The sequence below is a fragment of the Gastrolobium bilobum genome, unplaced genomic scaffold (genome assembly GCF_033153095.1).
Source record: "Gastrolobium bilobum isolate Gb01-03AN ecotype WA unplaced genomic scaffold, APGP_CSIRO_Gbil_v1 utg7600, whole genome shotgun sequence".
In the NCBI taxonomy this organism is placed as follows: Eukaryota; Viridiplantae; Streptophyta; class Magnoliopsida; order Fabales; family Fabaceae; genus Gastrolobium; species Gastrolobium bilobum.
The window spans coordinates 103,416-125,947 of record NW_026897674.1 but is presented as its reverse complement, the minus strand read 5'-3'; the positions used below and the strand labels follow the sequence as shown (position 1 = coordinate 125,947).

Here is a 22,532-nt window from a genome sequence, read left to right as displayed (position 1 = left end):
CTGATGTGTACTATTTTGGATTTGAGTTGGCTTAATTGTTGAGTGGTAGGCCAACTTTGCATCATAAAGCGGAGAACATCTTCGGTATCCGTGTTAGAATCCAGAAAATTATTTGAGGGGGATAAAAATTTATATTATTGTTATATAAAAAGATAATGTTTAACCATAGTACTACACTACTACTGACCAATAAAAAAAAAATGAGGAATCACTATTATCTTTATATGAAAAGAAGAAGAAAAAATTTATTTTATCAAGTGTAACTTGTTGAACAACAGATATACATATTATAAAGGGAAAAGTTCACCAACGTTCCTATGATTTGCTTCAGAATCATTTATGACCCTGTGGTTTTTTTCCTATCACATATGCCCCTGTGCTTTGTAAAAAATAAGAAATCACAGGGGTATATGTGATAAAAAACATACTCTTTTACAAACCACCGGGGGCATATGTGATAAGAAAAAAATCACAGAGACATAAGTGATTCTGGAGTAAACCACAGGGACATTGGTGAATTTTTCCCTATTATAAATAGAGAGAGATTATAATTACTACTTTTTTTCTTAGTACTTGTTACTACCAAATCTTAACCGTTGATTTCCGTCAATCTAACGGTTATAATTTATTATAATTATTAATTAATTAATAAATGTGACCCAATAAATCATAACCGCTAGATTGACATAAATCAACGGTTAAGATTTGATAGTGACAAGTAGTAAGAAAAAAATGTAGTAACTATAACCTTTCTCTTATAAATATACAAAAGATGATCTTCGATCGGTTGGAAATATTTATAGTACTACCGCTCTGTACCATTTATTCAATGCATCTAACTAATAAAAAATGAGAAATGACTATATGTTTATATGAAAAGAAAAGAAAAATATTTTTTTTTATCCAAATATCACTTATTAAACGAGAGATATACATATTATAAATGTTCAGAAGAAGATGATCTCCTATTGAAAATATCTATGATACGGGTCAGGATCATTTTACACCAGTGTAAGTTACACTCCCAATCTTGTCCAATGATCCCAGTTATATCTAAGGGCTCTAATTTTTTAGTATTATGAGCCATTGGATACAAGTGGATCAATGATCAAGATTGGGTGTAAGACTTCTAACTCTTACACCGGTGTAAGAATATCCTGCCTCCTATGATACTGCTACTCTCTGTAATATTTACTCAGTGCATTTATAGCCATTGGTAGCATGTGTTTCTGTATATAAATGAGTTGCTACATCAGACGTGAAGTCAGATTAAACGCCCTCAGAGACATAGAATACAAGAGTTTCGTCTCTTGTCTTAAATAACTTTTCTTAAAATCAAACTTGAGACCCCATCCCTATAACACATTCGGAGACCCAAATGTGCTACTCTTTAGAATTCCACGTGTGGATATGTCAGCTCACAGCAAAAGTTTCTTGAATATGATTTTTATTTTTTATTTTTATGTGTGTCGGTGTGTATTTCTTTTTAAAATAGCTGAATGAGCTTTTGACAAATAGTAAAATAATAATTAATCAACATCGATCAAGTATATTGAAATTTAATACGCCTACCAAAAAAAAAATTAATACAAAATAAATGAAGTAATAAAATAAAAAAATTTAAAAATTGGGAAAATAATAGCTTGTAGACATAACAATTTAAATTATAGTTGAAGAAATTTAAAAACAACAATTTAAAAAAATAAATTAACAAACGTAGTGGAAGAACTTTTATATTACATATGAGAGCTAAAAATATTATTAGAAATTTAAATTAATCTTTCTTCTTTGAGAATTCCTTTTAAAAAATAAATAAACTGATAAAAACTTAAATTGAAATTAAATAAAATTAACCATAAATAGGATAAAATAATGAACACATGAAATATAAAATTCTAAAGAACTCAAAATATTTTATTTTACTTAATTTAATTTCACTTCTATTTTCTTTTTTGTGATTTTATTTACTACGTTTATGTTCCTCTCTTAATTCATTTCAACTGATCAATTATGGTTTTCTTCTTCTTCTATTTATTTTTTTAGGGATTTTTAAATTTTAATCTTTTATCGTTACTGTTTATTTTATTATTTAACCCCTAATCCATTTACCTAATTATGTCTCAAAATTAAATGGACACCAGGTATCAGGTCGTCCAACCCATGCTTCCTAAATTATGGGTCCAATATCAGCCTGGCCCGTAGTCTATTCTTTCTGAACTTAGGCCCAACATCAGCCTCACAACCGACCCCAAAAAAAATAACCATTCAACAAAACCAGAGTGTTTCGCATGTAACTTGCCTTAAAAGCTTTAAAATAATATATAAAATATGGGAGAGATTATATTTACAATCCAAATAATTTACAAACTCTTACAACTATATCTTAACCGTTGATTTCGGCTAATCAACGATTCTCATTTATTGTGAATTAATAATTAATTAATAAATTTGATTTGCGAAAATCTTAACCGTTGATTGACGGCAATCAACAGTTAAAATATGATCGTAAGAAGTTGTAAATGAAAATAAGTTGTAAATATAACATTTTCCATAAAATATCGAGAGATTATTCTTATAATTTTTATTTTTATTTTATAATCTCTTACGGTTATACGTTATTTTGCTACTATTAGTTTGATTTTGATATAAAAAAGTGATAATAAAAACGGTAATAAGAAAAGATAAGAGAAAAGAAATTATAAATATAAAATACATAAAAATACAGAACGAGGGAATTATGGTAAAATCTAACACGACATAAGAGTTCACCTTAAAACATGAAAATCATTAAGAAAAGTAGAACAAGTAGATCGAGATAATTAAATGCAAAAAAAAAAAGGGGTATAGAATGCCATATGATCACTTGCAGCGATTAGGAACTCTGAGGTAGGTACTAGAATGACAATGAGACAATGATGGATTAAGGCAGGAACTGTACCGTTTCCTTCTTGGACAATCAATTGCTGGTTTTCCTCCATTTTTTGTGCCTGAAGTAATTTTGAGTTTAGAAGCATCATAAAGCATTCTGCTTAATCCGTGTTGATCCACCACCAAATTAGTTTGAACATCATGGGCAACTAGGCACTGAATGCCAACACATCCATAAGTGATATTGTTCTGTGAAGCTGAGTTAGTTCCCCTAGCAGAAGCCACAGCAGCTATGGTACGATATGGTTGGAATGGTTCTGTAAGCACTACAATAAGGAACAATAGACAAAGGAATCCCCTCATTTTTCAATTATGCCAATCCTCTTCTTGCTAACACCGACACAATAAGTCTCTATATAATAAGGAGCATATAAATGCTCCCTCACTCTGGGATAAGTTCTCCGTACTGTACTAAAAAGTAAAAACTAGTTGAAAAAATAAGTTCTATCCGTAATACATCCATTAAAACTTTAAAAAAAAAGGTTCATTTAATTTATTCATTTCTTTATTTTTAATAAGAAGAATATGTATTATAATCTATATGAGTACTCAACACCCAACCATTTCCTCTTTACATATAAATATAACAATTACCAAAAAAAAAAAAAAAATTCCTCAGCAGTGTTATATTTATATGTAAAATTTTAAATCTAAAAAAATATTCATTTCATTTTGCACGTGATTGGTTTTTTTTTTTTATAGAAAAAATTACTTTCTTTTAAGTCTTTTTTTTTCAGAAAAAATATGTTTGTTTTTTAAATTTCAAAATAAAGTAATCAAAACAAATTTAATCTTTTATTTACATTTTATGTGTATTTGTTAAAAGTATTCAGATTTAAATAATTTATATGAAAATTTGATTTTTGACATAATTTTAATTTTTTGTATATTTTTTTAGTAAAACAATTAAAAAACAACGTACAAACAAATTAAAAAAATACCAAATAGAATAAACAAAAGAAAATAGAAATGTCATGTTTCATGATACAACTTCTTTTTTCTAGTCACCCAAAAAGGTGAGACTCATTTAAAAAAAAGTTCTCTAGCAAGACTCATGATATTTATGTGTCTATGACATGACACAAGAAATATCATTTAACATTATATTCATAAAACTTATAAATAAAATGTTTCAACCAAAAAAAAATGTAAAAGCCCTATATGTTTAATTTTTAAAAATTATAATGTCAATCTTGCTCTTTATTTTTTGTTTATGAGAGATATTTTTATTTTCTTAATTTTATTGTTTGTAAAAAATATAAAATATTAGTATATAAAAAGGCAGTAACAAAAAAAAACAGTAAGGAACTGGGTCGGTGAACTCAATAAAGTAGGGGCATGATGCAAAAGTCACGGCAGATATGATGCACACGCGAATCTTAATACGGGTCCCCTACAAGAATGGAGCTTTTGGTGGCATATATGTATTTATTAAAGGAAGCATTTAAAAGCCTCGAAAATGGTTGCATTTGTCCTTTCAACAACAGCATGAAATATATTCATAATTAAATGAATGGCTGATATATATTATCTCAAACATGTCCGAGAAAGGGTATTCCTAAATCTTGAAGAGAGAATTTATTTAATTTAATTTTTATCATTTAATTAGTCTACTTTTAAATTTATATTTGTTCAAATCCGATCCAACGAAATTTTATCAATGAACATTAAATTTTATATGCAAATTTAGAATTATTTTTATAATTAAAAAAATTGGGTATTGTAATCATATATGCATAACTTTGATACCAAATAAAAAAGATAATTTTTAACCCATTAGATATGTGAAAAGCTGTTGTTTAATAATTTTAAATGTTTGTTAAAAATTATATTACGTTTTACTGATTGAGAACATTATATTAGGTTTTACTTTTTTTATTAATTTCATTGCATTTCTTTGTTATTTTTTTATGGGAAATATTATACTTACAACCTATTTTTGTTTACAACTATTTTTTAACCGTTGATTTCCGTCAATTAATGGTTATTATTTTCACAAATCAAACTCATTAATTAATATTTAACTTGGAAGTTAACCGTTGATATATGGTTATTATTTTCGCAAATCAAACTTAAACTCAAACTCATTGAGAAAATTATATTAGATTTTATTGATACGTGGAGAGTTGTTGCTTAGTAATTTTTGAGATAATTTTCTTTTTTTTGGTAAGCAATTTTTGAGATAATTTTCAACCCGTTGTTAAGTTTACTTTTTTTTATTAATATCATTTCATTTCTTTGTTATTTATTTTTATTGACTCTTGTAATTTTGAATATTTGCTAAAAATTCATATAATTTTTTAAAATCTTATAAATCTATATTGTCCTTTCAAATCTTATGAATCCTATTAAAATCTTTTAAAATTTAATCCTCTGAAATTTTGATGGTAAAAAAAGTCTCTTAAAAAAGCCTATAAAATCTCTCAAATTTTAAAATGTCTTTTAAAATTTGTAAAAAAATTTATCTCAATTTTTTTTTTAAAATCCTAATTCAATACAGCTGTCATTGTGGTAAAGTTGTAACTATAGTTAGTCTAGTGTGTGGTAAAGTTATTTTATTCTTTCTTTTCCCTGTTAGCTTTTTGGGTACTGTCGTTGCTTTTCTGAATAGTGTGTAAAGCTGACTGACGGTGTGCACCGATTCTTCCAATACAATTTCTTTCTTCATTTTCAGTATTCCGATTTAAGATTTCTGGCTAAGAGGAACAAATTATTTATCATTTGAATCGATGATTATTAATCAAGTATTGACAATTTTCATTCAACCATATTGTTACCTTGAGGTCTAAAACAGCTTTGAATTAACCAACAAATATATGCTCTATAAATACGGGCATATATTGTATATTGGGATACTGACCAAAATGTCACTGTTCATCAACTTTTTTACTTAAATGTCACGCGAACAGTGTTATTTTCCAATCTGCCACGGGGGCAAATTCGCTTCTGACACAAGCGATCTCGGTTTGCTGACGTGTCACAATTTTAGTGGATAACAAGTATTAAATTTAAAAAAAAAAATTCAAAAAAAATGAAGTTCGCCTACCATGTAGGCGAACTTGGTTAAAATATTGTTGGAACCGAGGTCGCCTGTGTCAGAAGCGAACTCTGACACCACCAGGAAGCTGACACATCAGCAAACTGAGGTCGCTTGTGTCAGAAGCGAACTTGTCCCGTGGCAGATTAAAAAATAACACTGTTCTCGTGGCATTTAAGTAAAAAAGTTGGTGAACAGTGGCACAATGGTCACTGTTCCTTGTATATTCACAATAGATTCTTAATCATAATTAAGCCAAGCATGTAGAATAAATCAAATCATTTACCTCCTACAATAGCCTATTGTAATTTATGCCACACACGCAGAACAAATTTTGCCTGGCAATTCTAGCCCATAATAGGTAAAATAAGGTATACTTAGTTGACTGACTTACAACTTAATTTCATACAAAACTCTTTTTCATTTTCATCAAGGAATGTTGTGGCATTTTTTTAGCCTCAGAGTATCTTATGGAATCACAGCAATCAGCTCTCTAACATAGAGAGTCGTATGGTTGCTTAATGTTATTTGTAACACGATTCTCCTAAAACTCTATAATTTTCCTTAACAAAAAGACAAGAAAGTGTTCCGTTCCGAGTGAAGAATGGAATATTGGATATAATTTCATTAAATATTCACAATGACTACCTTCGAAATTTCTTAGCAACCGATACGGCAATGCAACTCTGACTTCTTTGACCTCAAAAGTGTTCCCTTCGTTTGCCTTGTCTTTTCCTCTTGCAGATGAATATAATTATTAAAGTTGTTGTAGTTTTATAAAGTAAGAGTTATAATTAATCATGGTGCACTTGAGCTTGAAAAACTTCGGCCGTGTTGCTAAATCATCAAGGTTCAGTTTCTCTTATCTGATATTCTCATTCCTTAGGCACATGTTCATAATCCCCGTTAACTCTTACACCCTTGTATTAGTCCCCGAAGCAAAAACCAACCATGGTTCATTAGATTCCTCAAAGAGTGACAAAACAATATTTGATGTTGTTTTCTTCGGTGCACTGGTTTCTGCTTTCATTTTGGTCCCTGTTGTTTTCTTCTTGTGTAATTGGTTCTGGCAAATAGGTAATAGAACCAAGCGCAAGACAGAGGTGGAGATGCTCTCTGAAGAGATAAGCAATAAAAGTAGATCAATGAAGCCTTCAGATACGTGCCGTTACTTTTCAATCAATGAGATAAGAGCAGCCACTATAAACTTCGATGATATTTTCGTTGTTGGAGTTGGTGGTTTTGGAAAAGTGTACACAGGATACATTGATGATGGAACCACACCTGTGGCAATCAAACGCTTCATACCAAATCGTGGACAAGGAGTTCAAGAGTTCATAACAGAGGTTGAGATGTTGTCTCAGCTTAAACACCCTCATTTGGTTTCTCTAATAGGTTTTTGTAACGATGAAGATGATATGATTATTGTTTACGATTTCATGGCTAATGGAACCTTACGTGACCATCTATATGGCTCTTCAAACACACCTTATCTTTCTTGGAAGCAAAGGCTTGAGATTTGCATTGGGGCAGGGCTTGGATTGCAGTATCTCCATAATGGTGCCAAGTACAGCATAATCCATCGAGATGTGAAGACTTCAAACATTTTGTTGGATGAGAAATGGGTGGCTAAGATTTCAGATTTCGGGTTGTCCAAAATTGGACCCAATGGGATATCAAAGTTCCATGTTACCACACAGGTTAAGGGTAGCCTTGGATATTTGGACCCTGAATATTCAAAGACTAAAAGGTTGACTCACAAGTCTGATGTGTACTCTTTTGGTGTGGTGTTGCTTGAGGTATTGTGTGGTAGGCCACCTTTGATGCGTAAAGTGGAGGGAATACAGAGAAGTCTTGTGGAGTGGGCCCGAGCATGCCACAGTGAGGGACCACAAGCCTTGGACCAAATGATTGATCCATTTATTAGAGGAAAGAGTGTGCCAGATTGTTTGTATAAGTTCGTTGAGATGGCACTCAATTGTGTTGTTCATGATGGAAATCAACGGCCATCGATGAGCGATGTGGTAGAGGGACTTCAGCATGTTTTGCAGCTACAATACAAGAGTGCATGGAAGAAGATCCAAGGCTCGAAGGGACCCATTAATGACCAAAGATTTCTATATAGCTTGAGAAGAAAAATGATATTGAGTAAGTCATTTTTCCATCTTTGATATTGTATATTCCATGATGTCTTAATTTAAAGTTTCATTTGCTTGAAAAAGAAAAAAAAAACTTTATTTCGGAGAAAAATGAAGGCTTTCTTACTATTGGAGATGTAAGACCCACCTTAAGAGATTTTTGTGTTAATTAACATCATACTAAGTGAATGTAATCAATTTTTTAATGTATACTTTTTGTTGATAATGATTTTTCAAATTTTAAATGAAAATAACTAAGTTGAGAGTGAAATATTATTTAATGATATAAATTTTTTATAGTAAACCGTTTAAGTGAACATGAAATAATTGAAAGAATTATTCACATGAGAATTAGAGTGGGGTAGCGGAGACTTGACAGTTGAGGTGACGAAACTTTTATAACTTTTTTTTTTTTGTATAAAAAACTTTTATAACTTTTGACCTCTTGATAAGGAGCTCATTTTCCAAAAATAAAAGGAAAAAAGGATTGGTAGATGATTTAGAAGGAAGAAAGGAGTATAAATGAAAAAAAAAAATATTTTCTTTTTTAATAAAAGACCATCAAATAGTATTGTGTTCCAAGAGCACATTAAAAAAATCCCTTGATAAGAGTTGTTTACGGAAAATGATTTTTCTGATTCTTTTGATAACATAATTAGTGTTAAAGTTTATTACTACATTTTAATTGTTAGAATATAAACTCCCTCAGGAATCAGGATATAAGCTTTATGTTGAATTAAATTACATAAAGAATTAGAAAATAATCTTTCTTTTCACGAGGTGAAGAAAATATTAAATAAAATAATTTTATCATTTGAATATATGATGGAACGGTCTAACTAGCCAGTAACATGACCTTTTTTTTAGGATTTCCAGTGGGTGTCTTGAAAAACTATGAGTAGCTAACTTCAAATATACCTAAAGATTGCAGGTGTTGATCTTTGAGTTACTTAGAAGATCTACAAGACCTTTGAGCCAAGCAGTGATGACTAGTACAAAGTATTTTGTTTTTATGCAAACACAAATGATGACTTCTAAAATTTCAACAAGAAGGTGATATTTTTTTGCCCATTATATATTTGAAATTTGCCAAAAACAAGTAGCTCCATCATGATTGTTGAATTTAATTTAACCTGTCACCATTATTACTGCAGAAAAGCGAAAACAGCATTTGCATAACTATATCAGAAGCTGGGGTTTGTGATACAATGGCAAGCCATAATGGTTTCAATGACTGAAAATTGCTTGTTACTATGCTTTCTAGGGTGGTGTGCAAGCTTGTGAAGTTGATCCAGGCTGAAACAAATAAATCAATATAAAAGAGTTAGTAGTTTTACATTAACTTAATTATGTATTTATACTTTATAGAAACCAAGAGTGAAGTTAAATTCATTTACCACACACGTATGAACATCATCACATCCACATAATAGCTCCCCATTGAGAGTGTCCGCAGCTTGAAAGGACCCTCCTCCCTCACTCCTCTGCATAATAACCCCCCAAATTAGAAGAATATAAGGAATATGAGTAAAAAATTGATGCTTTAGCAACAAAAGGAAGAGAAAAATGTTTGCCTAAAACACACCTTGTAATAATCAACAGCAACAAAATTAGCCCACCGGTTACCAGCAGCACCATAACAAGTTTTTAGCATGTCAACAAGTACTCCAGAATTATCTTCACATGTAATTGGCTTAAGTGGAGTTGATCTAAAATAGTTTACCAACACTAAGGATTTGCTTGTGTCATTCATAGGAGATGATTCCGCCCTGTTTGGACAGCTTCCTGCATTCATTCCTCCATCCCCATCTGCAGAATTGAAGATAAGATAATGCACAAAAAGAAAATTGACAAAGGAGTCAAGAATAAATGCTTGTGGTAATAAGCTTACCAAAAAAAAAATGCTTGTGGTAATAATGAAAGAGGTTTAATAGATGGTGTTTTCTTACACTGATTCTCAACCATGTAATTCCACTGGTAAGCAATGCCTTCACTTTGTTCCTTAGACCTGATAGAAGTGAACACTAATAATCTTTGGTTTTTGGCAACCATATCACTCACAAGAGGCCAATCTCCACCATTTTTCGGCATGCTTGTCAATGGAAACCAATACTTCATCAGGCCAGCATCAGTGAAGACCTTTGTCAAACCATTTGGGGCTTGAACATAATCTTCCAAGATAATTGTGACAATTTCTGTTGGATTTGCTGATAAAAAAGCTTCAATTTCCTTCAGTGTGTCTATAGCAGGTTCCTACTAGTTAATCAAAAGTTAGGATCTAAATTGCAAAATTATGCTCCAAATTTTTTTTAGGAAAGTATAAACCAAAATTGGGTAGATGACTTTAACATACAAAAGCTGTAAAGTCATGGCATTGGCCTCCAAATGAATGGCATAACCACACATCTCCCTCAAAATCGTATGTATCCAGCATTAGTGCCCGAACTCCATTCTACAAATTAACCATTGTAAAAACAAAAGTGGTGACTTGAACATTGCTTGTAAGAATCCAAGCAATATAGAAAAGTAAAGATATCTAAGCTATGCTTAGTAGTACTGAATCACATACATTTAGCTGTTGGGTGACATTGTCTTCTTGGTTGGTGAAGGTTACACGAGGCACATCTGTATGAGATGGCTCCCCATCAATGGCATAAGAGTTGTGTGTTGTCAAAAATGCATATTTGTTGAACGGTAGAGAATTATTCTATCAGGCAAAAAAGAAGAAGCAATTAACATGATATTAAGGTCAGAAGCATCCAAATTTTATTGTCTTTTCTATTTTTTTAATAGATTGTGCTTCTATCTATCCTTCGCAAATTACATGAGTCCATGTATCTATAATTATTTACCCATATCATGTGAAGCTGGGCTAGGAGGAGCCCGTGACAGGACACATCACTAGTGGGATACTAGACCAATCATATCAAATGGATCTGACACCATGGATCCGACACTATATAAGTTCTCTCACTTATATATACTTTACTTAGCATTACCAACTAATGAGACTCATAATATCCTAATATATGACTTATTTTTGTATTGCTCAATAGTAAAGAGATAGGTATCTTACTAAGAGCTTGAATTGATCTGTGATAGATGATCTCACACACCTAGAGCCTGCAAACCCAAATGGACAAGAGAAACAGTAGAGCCCAGTGCCACAGTCTCCATCAGAGGAGCACTCATCAAGAAGCTAATCAAAGATTAAATTGAAAACAATTAAAGATGAAAACAAGAAAAACATAACTGCAATATTTGATAAAAACAGAACACAGTGTGGGATACAAACCCTGCAAGCTCCATTAGAACAAGCACTAGCAACATTGTAAATGAGTGGAAGAATAAGCATAAGCAAGCATGGAAGAGAAAACATGTCGACAATGATTAAAGAAAGAGAATTGAATCACGAAATGAGGTCTGATTTATATGAATAAACAATGATGGATATTGTGTCTTGGCTGAGAAAACTAAGGAAATTCATAGGATTCTCATATCTCATGTTCATAGGTGTCTTTGGTCGATGGAATATTCCCAGACTTAAAGCCAAATTAAAGGCGAAGCCGTTACTACCCGGGCTTTAAATTTCTATTTGGGAAACGTTTTCTACTTTTAATATTGAGCGATTACAATTATGATAAATGAACACGAAAATTGATTTATATTATTCTCTAATACATTCCCCTTATGTAAGAGTTTTTTGGACTAGAAGCCACTCTCACACAAGAGTGCTTGGACTAAAATCGTGACTATAGCATAGGCCCAAATTTTTGTTATTTTTTGATGTGTTGGATAAAAACATTTTTAATAATTTATATTATTCTCAAACAATATACAATTATTATGTTATCAAGCATTTATGAAAACAACATTAATACTTAATTACAAAATGAACTTCTATATATATATACCCCTTTGAAGGTGACAGGTTAGCTGTTAGTGTCCCATCACTATTCAAGAAGGGGTTTAAAAAGGAAAAAAAACTCCGAGGCAGAGAAAAAAAAAAAAAAAACCAGGGTCCCAATTAAGGTTACTTTTCAATTGGCAAAAAATTAAATTCAGAATCAAATAAAATCTCATACACAGTAGAATCTATTCTACCCTTGAGATTCAACCACTTGAATCTTATCCCGGCAAAAAAAATTTAATTATTACATTTTAATTAAATAATTACGTATTTATTACAGTTTTAGAAATAATTATGGATCTATTGTATAATATGACGCCTCATTTAGGCGTCTCTTACCTAAGGGAAGACGCCCATTGGGCGTCTCTCACCTAAAGTTGACACATGTCATTTTTAAAATAATAATAATAATAATTTAATCATAAAACTTCTGAAGGCCATAACTTTTGACTCGGGTATCCAATTCAGGTAATTCTTTTTTTGATTCCACATAACTTTTCGAGATCTACGCAATGACATCTTATTTGATATATTTTATTTCTCACAAACATAATTTAAATTTAAATTAGGTAATCCTTCTTCCTTAGAGATTTAGAATATTTATTTAATTATTTCCTTTATCAATACAGATTTTTCAAATTGATTTTTGAGTTTAAATCACAAATCAAATCTTTATTTTTTTTCCTTATTAATAATAATTGTTACTTTTAATTTAAATCACAAACCAAATTTTTTTTATAATAAAAATAAAAAAAATTATTTTTTAAATTAAATCACACATCAAATCTTGATTTATTTTTTATATTAAATCACAAACGCAGAACTCAGAGGCTTCTGAGTTTAAAAATGTGACACGTGTCAACACCTGACACGTCACCAATCACGTCTAAATTGGGTTTCAATCAAGAGGCAATTACGCCTAATTTAGGTAATTTTTATGAAAAACATTCATAAGCCATCAGTAATTTCAGATCACGAATAATAACCCAGAAGCTTATAGCATTAATTATTAATTTCAAAAATAATATCCTTCTTCCTCAGAGATTTAGAATATTTATTTAATTATTTTCTTTATTTCTACAGATTTTTCAAATTGATTTTTTAGTTTAAATCACAAATCAAATCTTTATTTTGTTTTCCTTATTAATAATCATTTTTATTTTTATTTTTAATTTAAATCACAAACCAAATTTTTGTTATAATAAAAAAAGTATTATAAAAAAATTAAATCGCAAATCAAAATTTTATTTATTTTTTTATATTAAATCACAAACTCAGAACTCAGAGGCTTTTTGATTTAATCGCTCTTATAATACCATTCTTGCAAATTAAAATTGTGTTTGTGAGAAATAAAATATATCAAATGAGATATCATTGCGTAGATCTCGAAAAGTTATGTGGAATCAAAAAAAGAATTACCTAAATTGGATACCTGAATCAAAAGTTATGGCCTTCAGAAGTTTTATGATTAAATTATTATTATTTTTGGAAAAAAAAAATGACACGTGTCAACCTTAGGTGAGACACGTGTCAACCTAATAAGTATAAAAGGTGGAATTCACAACATCTCTGCTTTTATTTTCATTTTTTATTTTTTATTTTTTTTATACAAGTGAGAATTAAACACATAACTTAATATAACTTATCCAAAACCACTCACCACTAGACCAATCCTAATGGTTTTAATATCTGACATTTTTGAATGTCATTGAGAGATATATTTATGGAAATTTTAAGTTGCAATTTAAATTGACATAGTAATTACATATATTTTCATTTATTTGTGCTTTATGAACTTGTAGAAATGTGATTGAGAAATTTTTGAGTTTATCTAGTGAACCTTGTTTAAATCATTTTAGATACGAAAAATATAATTAAATTTATATGTTCATATTTATATATATATAATTATGTATCTGGGTCAATCGGTCTGACCAGTTACCTGGTACCTCGATCGGGTTGATACCTGGGTCGAATTTAATAACACTGAATCATACATCCAAAAGCAAAATAACTTTAACTTTTAAAAAAAATTCTATTGAAGAAACAATGAGTTTCTCTTTTCTTATGTCACATGAGGTAGCATCTCTCATGCCATAGACACACCAAGTGGTGAGGCCACCACTTGTTAAAAAAAACAAAAAGGATAACACAGATTTCGATATCTCCCAACATGAGAAAATTATCTCCTATTGCATGAGAAAATAATTTTCGAAAAACAATACTTAAAAAGCCTTTTTTTCAAAAGTTATTTAATCAAGAAATGCGGTGTGAAATTTTCTTAATTTGAGATAAGTTACTAGGAAGAAAGAATCAAAACTATATATGAATGATTTTTATTTTGAGTGGAGATGGAGAAAGGCTCGTCAAAGTTTTTGTAGACAAAAATTTGATGCAAAGTGAAGAAAATCATAAAGTTATTTGAGGACTGAACTTAGGTCATTCATTGTGACTGAATTAAAGGGATGTATTGGATTAGAATTTTAAAAGATTTTTTTAAGATAAAAAATTTCATAGATTTTAAAAGATTATTTAGAATTGCAGGGACTTTAAAGACTTTTTTAAAAGACTTTTTTTTACAATCAAGAATTCATAAGATTACATTTTAAAGGATTTTAATACAATTTATATAATTTGAAAGACAATATGAATTTATAAGATTTTAAAAAAATATATGAATTTTTAACAAACATTGAAAATTACAAGATTCAATAAAAAAAATAACAAAGAAATGCAATGATATTAATAAAAAAGTAAAACCTATTATAATTTTCTTACTCAGTAAAACATAATATAATTTTTAACAAACATTCAAAATTACTAAGCAATAGCTCTGCACATATCTAAAGATATGCTAGACGGAGCAAACACACAAAACAGACACAACCAAACATCCTAATTATTGCAATACATACAGGCTTTTCCCTTGAACCGTTGCTCTGATACCATAAAATGTAACACCTCGTGTATACCCTGTTTGTTAACATTACATCGTATTAAGCTGCGCTTAATTAAAAATTGCGGAATATCTTTTTCTTTTCCAATTATGACGTCATTATACTTAGCCAAGTTGATTACTTAATCAATTTCATAAAAATAATGCCTGTATGTAAATTGCAAGACAACTAACTGAAATACCTCAATATAAAAATAAAGAGTGAGTATCTATCACGGGTCCACACTCGGAGTCCGGACAATAATCCTGATTAATTATTACAACTCCCGACATAAGACTAAGACATAAACAGACTGTGTGTCATGGACAATCCCCATGCTTACCAAACAAACAGCAATAATAACAGAGTCTCCACATAATACTCCATACGTAAACTGAAACTAAAAGTATAAACAGCATGCAATCCAGCATAACAGCAGCATAATAATCATCAATCAACTAAGCTCTGGCCTCCTGCCACTAGAAGCCTCAATACTACCTGAACCTGAAATAAGCATTCCCCAAACGTGGGGTGAGATCTCTACACAAGAAATCTCAGTAAGACTAGGGGTCCTCAAGGATCTTCCATCCCCAGCTCACTTACATGTGCAATATAAGTTCAAAAAGCATTTATAACAATATCAGTTCTTCCAAAACTATGCAGTGCAACAGATATCTATGACATGTATGTTTATCACTATCTACTGGCCAGAGAAATGCAGGAATACGTTTAACCCCACATGAGTACAAGGAATACCGCTTGCACCTCACCCACATCCTCACCATCTTGTATGTACCACATACTCAGGCTTACCGTATAGGTGGAACATCACATGCATATCCATAAGGCACTAACATATAATAGCTCAACAGCATTTTCCAAAACATCAAAGGCATGAAAACACAGCACGCATATAACCATACCCCCATGGGACATTGTGGAACCATAACATGGCTAAACCGAGAAAGCTTACATGTACCCGTATGCCCCTCCGACTCGAACTCGGTATCACAAGGGTCCACACCACTAATAGAATCCAATGCACTCACAGATCTGGTTCAATGACCATCATAGTATCAATATACATATTCTGAAATTCCAAGGCAATCAGATATTATTTTCTTTTTTTTTTTTTTTTTTTAATTCGAACCGGATATGCTTTCTAAGATGTACCATTTAACTTATTTAATTTTGATGATTATTATTTTATAAATATATATATATTTATATATATATATATATATATATATATATATATATATATATATATATAAACGTATATAACTAAATATATATATCAACGTTAGTTAGTTATATATATATATAATTCAGCATATCTACCATTAAAGAATAACTTTCTGCACATCATAATAATATATTATATATAAACGAAAGCATACTTTTCTAAACAATAGCATGCTTTTCTCACGAATTTGAATGAAAGTGTCCCTGGGTAAACACGTTTTCCGAACCTGTTCAAATCAATTGGCTTCCTGGGTACAATATATGTATATGAATACTTCACACATTCTAAAAGTAAGCATATATATATATATATATATATATATAATATATGAATACTTTACACACTAAAAAGAGTAAGCATGCTTTTCTATTTTTTTTTCTAACTCCCTCGGTAAAGACTCCCTGGAGCTAACAATATATATATAAAAAAACAACATGAACCAACGTAAACCAGGTACTAATCGAATTCATGTAAAAAGATGCAAACTTTTCAATTTGTAATCACGCAACCCAATAAAGCCAAAGTGACAAAATAGATGGCCATATACAGAGAAGAGGTAGCACACAGTGTGCTGTGCGAAAGTCCCTTTTCTTTTTTATTAACATAGATTCTGAATCAACATTAACAAAGAACAAAGATTATACCCACAATTATAGATTTACAAAGGGGTAGTTAAATTTACCTAGGATCATTTTGGGAACAGAAAAATGAGAACTTTAGAGGTTGAGGAAGCACTCAAATCTTCAACAATGGGTTCTCCTTCAACAAAACTAAAGCTTTAATGGATGGGTGGTGTTTCAATGGAGGAGAGGAGAAAAAAATGAAAACTTTTAAGAAGGCTAGGAATTTAAGAAACTCCAAAGTGAAGCCACACTCAGCCGCTGAGTTTCTTTCAAAAAAAAAACACCTAGGGTTTTGTGCCCAACTATTGTATTTATAGGCCACTTAAGGGTTAAAACACACAGTATTAACTTTAATTGCTACGCTTAGCATTTTAATCTCAAACTTTGGATTCATAACCTAATCAATTTTACAAGAATTGCCATATTTTTATTATATTTTTCTGAGCACCTTTCCGGTACGCGTTTTTCATAGCCAGTATCAGTTTCTGGCATCAGTTCTCATTATTTGGACTTGAAACTCGTTTTACAAGTCCCATATATTATTATAGTAATTATCATGCACTTACATTACTTTTCTGGGATACTTTTTCGGTACGCATTTATACCGACTAGCAGAACCGGTATCTGCACTTTTCTTCCGAAAAGTGACTTTCAGCATTCTTAATCACTTATCATAATTATTAAAGCCTCTTAATAATTATTAGGGTCAATTATGGAATCATTTCATATTTTCACATAATTAATTAATTAAATACCTTAATTAACGGTGCGGGTTCTTACAAATGTATTCTGACGAAATATAGAGTTTATATTATGAAAGTTTCAATCTTTCTTTAAATTGATCTTGTTTTATTGATGTAAAACGAAAATTAGTTTAAAGGTTTTAGTTTCCCTGTTGTTTTTCAACTGTTTTATGTTATTTTGAAGGGTAGGATATTGTAACAACCAATTAGTGTTACTGCCAATGTTACTACCAATCAATTTCACCGTTAGATCGATTATGTTGATCCAACGGTTATATTTATTTCCATCTTTGTTTGGTTATGATTTCCCAAATTTAATGTGAAAGCATTAAATATGAGAAATCATAACCATACAAAAGTAAAAATAAATATAAAATATTAAATATAAGGAATCATAACCATACAAAGATGAAAATAAATATAACCGTTGGATCAACATAATCGATCTAATGGTGAAATTGATTGGAAGTAACATTGGTAGTAACACTAATTGATTGTTACAAAATAATTCCCCTATTTGTAATAAAAAAATACTTTTTTGTGCTAAGAAAAATCGCGATCCATAGCTTGAAAAATCATTTTTTAAACTTCCAAAAGCGCTAAAAAAAATATGCTATTTTTTAGATGGATTATAGTAGAATATTGTTGATTTGTTGTTTTTGGGTTGTTTTGTGATAAAATCACTCAAAAATATGTTATTTTTGAGCTTTGACGATGCTCCTATAGCGGAACCGGGTTTCGAGTGAGTTAACTCGCCAAAGGAAGAAGAAGACACTACAATAGAAAAATCTCAACAAGTCCTAGAGGTTTAGGTGAGATTGTGAGAGGGGTCTCCTATTTATATTTCTCATTAAAAAATCTCATGAAATCCACATCAATAGAAAATCCATTAAAATCGTGAGATTTTTAAAATACTAATCGAATACCACGTGATTTTTTTTTTCAATTCTTTAAAATCCTAATTGAATACCAATAAATTTTTTTGTTCAAAAATAATAAATCTAATAACCCCTAAGATAATCCTTCGCGCAATTATCTCAGCCCTACCTTCTTTTAATTTCAAGCATTTTACTTGTATTTGCATCTGTATTGTTTTTTTATTTTATGATTTTTTTTTTTGAACTCAGAATAATTTTCCCCCAATTGGTTCTTTCAATCATAAAATTATTTGAGGACTGAACTTAGGTTATGCAAGCTGACCAGACCATTTGACCAAAATACCAAAAAAATAATAAATTAAGAAAAAAAAGTGATACTGGTTGTTCATGATGCAACAGCTGAGAAGTAATCATCAATCACATTATGAGAAACATACACACCAGTGTTGTTACTCAATTACAAGTTTTGCACTTCACTGTCAAACATTAATCACATTTTGAGGGCTTTTTGACCCTTATAATTTTTTATTAATAATTAATTATCAAATTGACTTTTATTTTAAACTATTTTAAAAATTTAACCCCCTTCAAAAATATAACACCAATCTGCCATTGTTTGACCGTTGACCACCAAGCCTATCCAGGCACACCCCTCCCTACCCGGGTATTTTTTGAAATTTTTTGCCTACCCAAATAGGGAGGGGTGTACCCGAGTATTTTTCTTGGCACCTGGGAAATTGCTTGAATTATTTACCCGGGTAAGAAGGAGTGTACCCGGGTAAATAATTGCTTATGATACTTTCTGCCTATTTTATGATTTGCTCTTTGAAATTGGAGCTGGGATCTGTGACATGTTTGGGGGCGCTTGATTGACTTGCTTGGATGTTGTTTCTTGATCGGGGTTGTCCTGGCAATGAGATTTTTATATAGAAGCAACATGATGAGAGGAGGAGGAGCCCTGTGCAGCTTTCCAAGGTTTTTATTGTAATCTGGCTCAGAAATTCAATACATTTACTTGCTTCTATGGTTCTTTATTTTCCTAGCTTTTTGTACTTGATCAGTTTTTAGGGCGTGACAAAGATGATGGTTTCCGTCGCAGTGCTGTATCCGGCAAGAAGGTACTGATATGTTCTTTAACTGTACTTTTTTTTTGTCCCGTTATTGGTAGTAGGCTAGTAGCGATCTTGAATCTCCCTTCTTTTGTTTCTTTGTAGATTCTTCTGAAACTTGAAAAAACAAAGATAAGGTAGCTGAATCTCCTTTCTTTTGTTTATTTACGCATGGCGCTCCCTTTCTCTGATTTCTCGTTGCTGATGTCGAATGCGTATATATATGGAGTATGAAAATTTCTTGTACATATTCATTAACAACTTCTTTTTTTTTTTGTATTTTAAAAATATTTAAAATATCTATACACTGATTAAATGATTTATCTGGATCCAATGTCATTTAAATGATTTTAGACATTTGTTGCTGATTGTTCTATATTTCTTTTTAATTGTGAAGTTTGTTGTCCCTCTACGTTGATGTTCTTCACATGTCACGACTAGTGATATAAATGGGCCAAGTTAGACCAGACTTTGACTTTGATAGCCTAAGCCTAAGCCTAAGCCTATGTAAAATATTTAGAGCCTATACTGACCTATTAGCCTATTAAAGACTTGATTTATAGGTCTAGCCTGACCTATTATAAAAAACTAAAAAATCTAATTCGACCTGTAAGGCCTACCAAGTTGCAAATTAAAGTTTATAGGCCTCAAACCAAATTAAAATATAAAAGATAAAAAAAAATATTCACAAAGATCACATAAAATAAATTTTCATTAATATCACATGAAATAAATTTTCATTAACATCATATGAAATAAATTTTCATTAATATCACATGAAATAATATTAATAAAGATCACATGAAAATGTTCATAAAAATCACATGAAAATTTTATATATGTATATATGCATATAATTTTCACTTTCATTACTAATTTAATTTTATATTATATTTTAAATTTTAAATAAATATTTATTATTTGTTAAAGTAACATCAATCCTATTACTTTATAAATTTTAAGTAAATTTTTTTCATAATAGATTTGTATAATTACAAAAATATTTTGATAATTTGATATGTCAAATTTTTTATCCCGGCTAAAATTAAACCTTAGCTCCGCCACAAAGCAAAAGCCACTAGTAGATCTTCGATTATCTACATCAGATCCCCAGTCAGAATCACTGTATACAGCAAGGTGAAAGTGTGTTGAAGGTTGAATGGTAAGACCATGTGAAGTTGTGCCACTACCAAGTTCATGGACTTCAAACTCAAGCTGAGAGTCTTCGAATATAAGCCCACTCAGCTTAGGGGGTGAAAGGATACACTAGTGAATGGGCAAAGCCCAGTCAATTAGTTGTTAGTTATATTAGTGAATAGTAGTTATGTTAGTTAGTTAAATCAGTATATAAGGCTGTGTGTATTCAGTAACAAAATGTAATTGTTTTCATAATATTCAATACAAGAAATCGTTCCAGAATTCTTTTCTTTTTTACATGTTCATCTTATCTTCACATGAAAGGAGCAGTAAGATTGTAAGCAGAAATTATCATGTAAACACAATCATACAAAAATAACTTCATTTTTATTTAATATCAAAAAGGAAGAATGTTCAAGTTCAGAGAATATTATCTATAATCATTGAGGGAAAACAAGTTGTGCCCTGCTTATTTGTCTGGTTAACAAATGATAATGAAAACAGAGAGCTGATATAGTAAAAGATAGTAAAAGAAAAAGAAAAAGAAATTGGGAAAGTCACTTGCACCTGATATTTATTTAAGAGTTATATTTATTCCATATTACATAAGAGAAGCCAATTTCCTACACACACAAAAGAGGTGGATCCCACCTCTATTTTTTCTTTCTCCTCTTACCTGTGGGTCCCACTTATAATTTTGTTTCTACATGAACCTTGACTTGATAATTTATTATAATCCTTGTGATCTTAGGAATAGACATAAGGTAATTATGCAATCTTGAAACTCTGAGAGAAATTTTTTCCTACAACATAAGAAAATTATTTTCCTTTATTTAATCTTTTCAACTTTAATGCTTAGTTCAAAAATACAATGGGGATGGCACATGTTGGACTTTGTGGTAATCCTCTCCAGCAGTTCCAAGCCTGGTCTTGAATGAATTAGGCATCCATGTGTTCTCTAACTCCCGGAGACCAGCAACAAATCTTAGTCCATTGGGAACAGTTTTTAACTTGTTACAATCAGATATGTCTAATCGGTAAAGATCAGGCATGGCTTGATTCTCTACTGTCCACTCCTCTAAATTAGGCAAGCCACGAAGTAGTAGAACTTTCAGTTGAGGAAAACCATTTTGTGAGCATACCATTTTCTTTCCAACAAACATTTCCCACCCACTCAGGAACTTCAAGTTAGGAAGCTTCTCTAATGTAACCATTGGGTCTTCCAGAAGTCTACAACCCCATAAAGTTAACTTTGCTAGTTGCGGAGGAAATAGACGGGCTTCTGGCAGCTTTTCCATCCTCCCTTCTACATGCAGTTTAAGGAGGGAAGGACATCCTAGCACCAATTTTTCAACATCTACTGCTTTGTCAGGGAAAGAAAGCATGTCAGTCCTTAAGGACAATGATTGAAGGCAGTCTAACATTTTATTAGGGGGACTGAAACTTTCACTAAACTTTTGAAAGTGCCTTGGGTCATTCAGTACTAATTTTCTGAGCTTTCAAAAATATGCTATTTTTTAGATTGATTATTATAATCTTGTTGGTTTGTTGTTTCTGAGTTATTTTGTGATGAAGCTCCCATGACGGAACCGAGTTTCGAGCGAGTTAACCCGCCAAAAGAAAAAGAAGACACTGCAATAGAAAAATCTCAAGAAATCCTAAGGTTAAGGTGAGATTGTGAGAGAGACATCCTATTTATATTTCTTACTAAAAAATCTTACAAAATCCACATTAATAGAAAACTCAATAAAATCGTCAGATTTTTGAATACTACAAGATTATTTTTTCCTTATTTAAAATCCTGATTGAATATCAACAGATTGGACGAACTCTAAAATAATCTTTTA

General features: G+C 30.8%; 3 protein-coding genes and 1 long non-coding RNA gene across 4 annotated transcripts; 1 reads left to right on the top strand and 3 right to left on the bottom strand.

Moving 5' to 3' along the window:
* Positions 1 to 6,717: 6,717 nt before the first annotated feature.
* Positions 6,718 to 9,390, top strand: LOC133309180 (receptor-like protein kinase FERONIA). Its single transcript, XM_061509913.1, has 3 exons — positions 6,718 to 8,113; positions 9,028 to 9,156; positions 9,258 to 9,390. Exons 1-2 carry the CDS (start codon positions 6,766 to 6,768, stop codon positions 9,039 to 9,041), a joined length of 1,362 nt encoding a protein of 453 aa, XP_061365897.1. The 5' UTR covers positions 6,718 to 6,765; the 3' UTR covers positions 9,042 to 9,156; positions 9,258 to 9,390.
* LOC133309240 (PI-PLC X domain-containing protein At5g67130-like) lies at positions 9,122 to 11,482 on the bottom strand. The gene is made up of 8 exons (XM_061509997.1): positions 11,399 to 11,482; positions 11,180 to 11,302; positions 10,673 to 10,810; positions 10,457 to 10,555; positions 10,053 to 10,356; positions 9,689 to 9,912; positions 9,501 to 9,587; positions 9,122 to 9,399 (listed from the first exon to the last, which is right to left on the bottom strand). Exons 1-8 carry the CDS (start codon positions 11,480 to 11,482, stop codon positions 9,364 to 9,366), a joined length of 1,095 nt encoding a protein of 364 aa, XP_061365981.1. The 3' UTR covers positions 9,122 to 9,363.
* Positions 11,483 to 15,129: 3,647 nt separating this feature from the next.
* Positions 15,130 to 17,081, bottom strand: LOC133309272 (uncharacterized). The gene is made up of 3 exons (XR_009751293.1): positions 16,878 to 17,081; positions 15,923 to 16,002; positions 15,130 to 15,453 (listed from the first exon to the last, which is right to left on the bottom strand). It is a non-coding gene; the product is annotated as an uncharacterized LOC133309272 (long non-coding RNA).
* A 4,464-nt stretch (positions 17,082 to 21,545) lies between these two features.
* On the bottom strand, positions 21,546 to 22,173 carry LOC133309239 (probable disease resistance RPP8-like protein 4). The gene has a single exon (XM_061509996.1). It carries the CDS (start codon positions 22,107 to 22,109, stop codon positions 21,546 to 21,548), a length of 564 nt encoding a protein of 187 aa, XP_061365980.1. The 5' UTR covers positions 22,110 to 22,173.
* Positions 22,174 to 22,532: the final 359 nt, after the last annotated feature.

What these genes read in the sequence shown, in the direction of transcription:
- LOC133309180 (XM_061509913.1), top strand. Translation starts at nt 6,766, where the DNA reads ATGGTGCACTTGAGCTTGAAAAACTTCGGCCGTGTTGCTAAATCATCA.
- LOC133309240 (XM_061509997.1), bottom strand. Translation starts at nt 11,482, where the DNA reads ATGTTTTCTCTTCCATGCTTGCTTATGCTTATTCTTCCACTCATTTAC. An exon ending in GTTCTAATGGAGCTTGCAGG is followed by an intron (nt 11,303 to 11,398) that starts GTTTGTATCCCA and finishes ATCTTTGATTAG; the next exon opens with CTTCTTGATGAGTGCTCCTC. An exon ending in ATGATGTTCATACGTGTGTG is followed by an intron (nt 9,400 to 9,500) that starts GTAAATGAATTT and finishes TATTTGTTTCAG; the next exon opens with CCTGGATCAACTTCACAAGC.
- LOC133309239 (XM_061509996.1), bottom strand. Translation starts at nt 22,109, where the DNA reads ATGTTAGACTGCCTTCAATCATTGTCCTTAAGGACTGACATGCTTTCT.